Consider the following 3156-nt stretch of genomic DNA (forward strand, 5'->3'; position numbering starts at 1 on the left):
CGAAGTGTGACGTGCCGTCGCGCCTCTGAGCACACACTGTTGATAGGCCGAAGTCCGAAGACGGCGTTTCGCAGGTGAATCGTCCGGCGCGAATAATTTGCGCAGAGTTTCGGCGAAGGCGTTGAAGAGGCTCGACGCAACGATGGTCCTCCTTGGTGCTGCTGCTTGGTGAGACCGCAGAGGGATTGAATAGAATAGTTGCCGCAAGAATATAAAAATCACTTGGATTATGTAAAGAAGCCGAAGTGAAAGAGTGTCCCTCCCCTCTGGCCCAATTTCGCGGCACGGTAATGCTGGCTGTTTTCCGTGCGCAAGCATCGATGGGACGCTGACCGCAACCATTAGCTCGTTTGGCCGCAAGAGCTCTCGCCAAGGACTAGATTTCATTGTCTTCTTCCATTTCTCCATCACGACGACTCTCGAAGCTAGGAAATCGAATGATCGATTGATTGGTACCGCTCCCACGTCCAGCCACGGCGCAATGTGATATGTTTCTCAGATAAGTAGCTATAACATGCGAAGGAGAACAGTACAAGGGGTAACGTACTAATATGGGCAGCAAATATGGACAGGCTCGTGGCCAGCCATCGAGAATACGAGCTCTGGCGACGGCTGAATTCCAATCGGCGCGTCATGTCCATAGAAGCTGGGCGATCCGATGACGAGGCGCTTCGCAGCTGCTGCTACATGTGTATGACAGGTTGGCCGGGGAGGTGATGGAGTATCCCTAAAGTCCGGCAAAAGGATTGGTCAAAATAGATGAATTGCGCGTGCGTGATTGGAGGGAGGACCAGAAGATCGCAATGCCGAGGTGTGATTGGCCATGACAAATCACTTTCGTTGGGACTGGCCTGAAGGGTCGGACGAGACAAGCGGCGAAAGAAACAGTTTAGATATCATGGCCAAGATGTACCGCCGTCCGCCAGGCCGTCCGCGAACCTTTTTACTACGTAGTACACAGCTCTGCGACGGACCTCTATGACGCTTCACCGCGTGTCCACAACAATGTGGCGGCGAGGACAGCCATAGGATGCGTGTCATACATGCTCTGTGAGTACTGTGCCAATAAGCTTGAACCATATTTGACTTCGATGAACGGTGGTGGAACGTCCTATAAATTCCAGCGGTAGCGGTAGCCTAGCTCAACGCTGGCTGAATGACGTCAGCTTCATGAAAGAGACTTTTTTGTTCTGTCCAGTGCAACGGCGCTGCCCCGAGAAAACTGTCGAAGATGAGGAATTAGGTCGACGGTGCGAGAAGTTGCGACGAGCGCCATATCGCCCAGCGCGTCAACTGCGTCAAGGCCTCGGATTTCTGAGGCGTGCGACATGCGCAGTCTTTGAGTGTATCACACATTGGATCAGCTATGACTCGTGCAACGTGTCTGTGATGCCCTAGGCCAGCTACAGCACTGCACACTCTACTCGTGAACCCATGCAGACGGAGGGTTGACTCATTCATCTCTGAATACTCGACGATGGAGGCTAATCATTTCCTGTGGCCTTTGGAGCTGGACCCAACTGACACCACGTCGTCGTTGTCGTGAATTTCCTTGATAAAGTCGTCGTCGTCTTCGCTCTCGGGCTCCTTCTCGCTGCGCGGCGCCTTGCTCTCGCGCATCGAGCCTTTCCCGATCGAGCTCATGGATTTGAGCGATGTGATCGATTTGTTGGACGACGGTTTGCGCAACTCGCCCTTGGGCAGGGCCTTGCTTTCGTCGTCGCTTCGCTTGGAAATGCCATTGGGTTTTGGAATGCCCGAGGCAGGGCCATCCAATGACATGTCGGACGCCGACGAGCCGCGCGAGAGGGACGGCTTCTTCGTCTCCCGTTGTGTCAACGGCTCGTTTGTGGTCGGCTTCTTGGTCTTCTCCAGTGTCGACGTTCGTGACACTGCCTTTTTGAAGGTTGCCGTCGCGTCGATCTTGGACTCGGCCTTTGTCTCGGGCTTTGGGATCAAGCTTGGCTTCGTCTCGAGGCCGACGGGGTCGGGTGTGTCGGTCGTCTCTTGGTTTGTCGGTGACCGCACGCTGCCCTCTTTTAGCTCCCACGACACGGGCTGGCGCGGCGAGTGTGGCAGTGACTGACGCACCATTTCCCACTTCATCGCTTTCATGCGCTCCTCGCACTTGGCTGCTACTTGGCTCTTCTCGTGCGCTTCAATGTGGGCCGTCGCGACCTGCACCACCGTCAGAGTGATTCGATGATGTCGTCAATAGATTCTCACCATTTCTTCAAGGACCGTGACCTTGTACTGTAGCATACGCCGCTCGTCCTGGAGCTTGAGGAGCTCGTCCGCATGCGCCTTCTCGGCCTCCTTGAGCGCAGCGAGCTCTCGCTTGACCGTGCTCGAGGTGCAGCCCATCGCAAGCTATTTTGGAGCGCTCTATTTTTGTGGTGGATACGATTCTGACGTGGCCGAGGCAGGTGCGACCGCGCTAGTCCAGTGGCTCTCACGAGCGCTGCGCTGGAGATATGGTGTACTGGACTCTGAAGTTCTACATAGAACGGCAACTGGATGGCGTACGTGGCGACTCGAAGACACCATCGTCAACGAGGCAGCCCTGGACATCTTCTTTCAAGATTAGACCCCGCCACATATCGATAGTGATGAGGTTTGCGACAGAGTGCACTAGGGCTTGATCCAAAGCTTCGACGCAGCGACCTCTGGCAGACAGCTTTGCATGTGTTGAAACAGCAACCCCATGTATTCAAAACGGTATCATTCGATGTTGCACACAGCAAAAAGACGCTTACGCAGTGGGCGACGCGCTGAACCACTCCTTGAACTCGTCAAACGAGATCTCGCCGTTGCCGTCCTTGTCGGCGTCGGCGAACGCCTGCTTGGCCGTGATCTGCGCGAGGTCGACCGACGGAATGCCACCCATGGCCGCTTGGCGCATCGGGTCCAGGGCAAAGACAACAGCAAAGACGCACGTAAAGTAGTCGATCATCTCCTCCAACGAGAGCACACCGTCGCCGTTCGTGTCGTAGAGCTGGAAGGCGGCGTGGACCTTGACCTCTTGCGGGTCCTTGGAGAAGACCGAGAGGCCGCAGGCGAGGCGGCGGAACTCGACCGTGTCGGGCCCACTCGCAAGGACGTCGAAGAGGCGGTTGATGATGACCTTGATGCGCTGGGCCTCGGCGGGCGCCGACT

The 3156-nt window shown here is 55.8% G+C and overlaps 2 protein-coding genes across 2 annotated transcripts; both read right to left on the reverse strand.

Annotated features, from left to right (window-relative positions):
- Nucleotides 1-1438: 1438 nt before the first annotated feature.
- Nucleotides 1439-2364, reverse strand: SPRG_17859 (hypothetical protein; the record flags this gene model as incomplete). The annotated part of the gene is made up of 2 exons (XM_012357257.1): nt 1439-2178; nt 2227-2364. 2 exons carry the CDS (start codon nt 2362-2364, stop codon nt 1489-1491), a joined length of 828 nt encoding a protein of 275 aa, XP_012212647.1. The 3' UTR covers nt 1439-1488.
- Nucleotides 2365-2752: 388 nt separating this feature from the next.
- Nucleotides 2753-3156, reverse strand: SPRG_17861 (hypothetical protein; the record flags this gene model as incomplete). The annotated part of the gene is made up of 1 exon (XM_012357258.1): nt 2753-3156. A coding segment is annotated over one exon (404 nt), but the record flags the coding sequence as incomplete, so codon positions are not given.

This window comes from Saprolegnia parasitica (genome assembly GCF_000151545.1).
Source record: "Saprolegnia parasitica CBS 223.65 unplaced genomic scaffold supercont2.816, whole genome shotgun sequence".
NCBI classification, from domain to species: domain Eukaryota; phylum Oomycota; class Saprolegniomycetes; order Saprolegniales; family Saprolegniaceae; genus Saprolegnia; species Saprolegnia parasitica.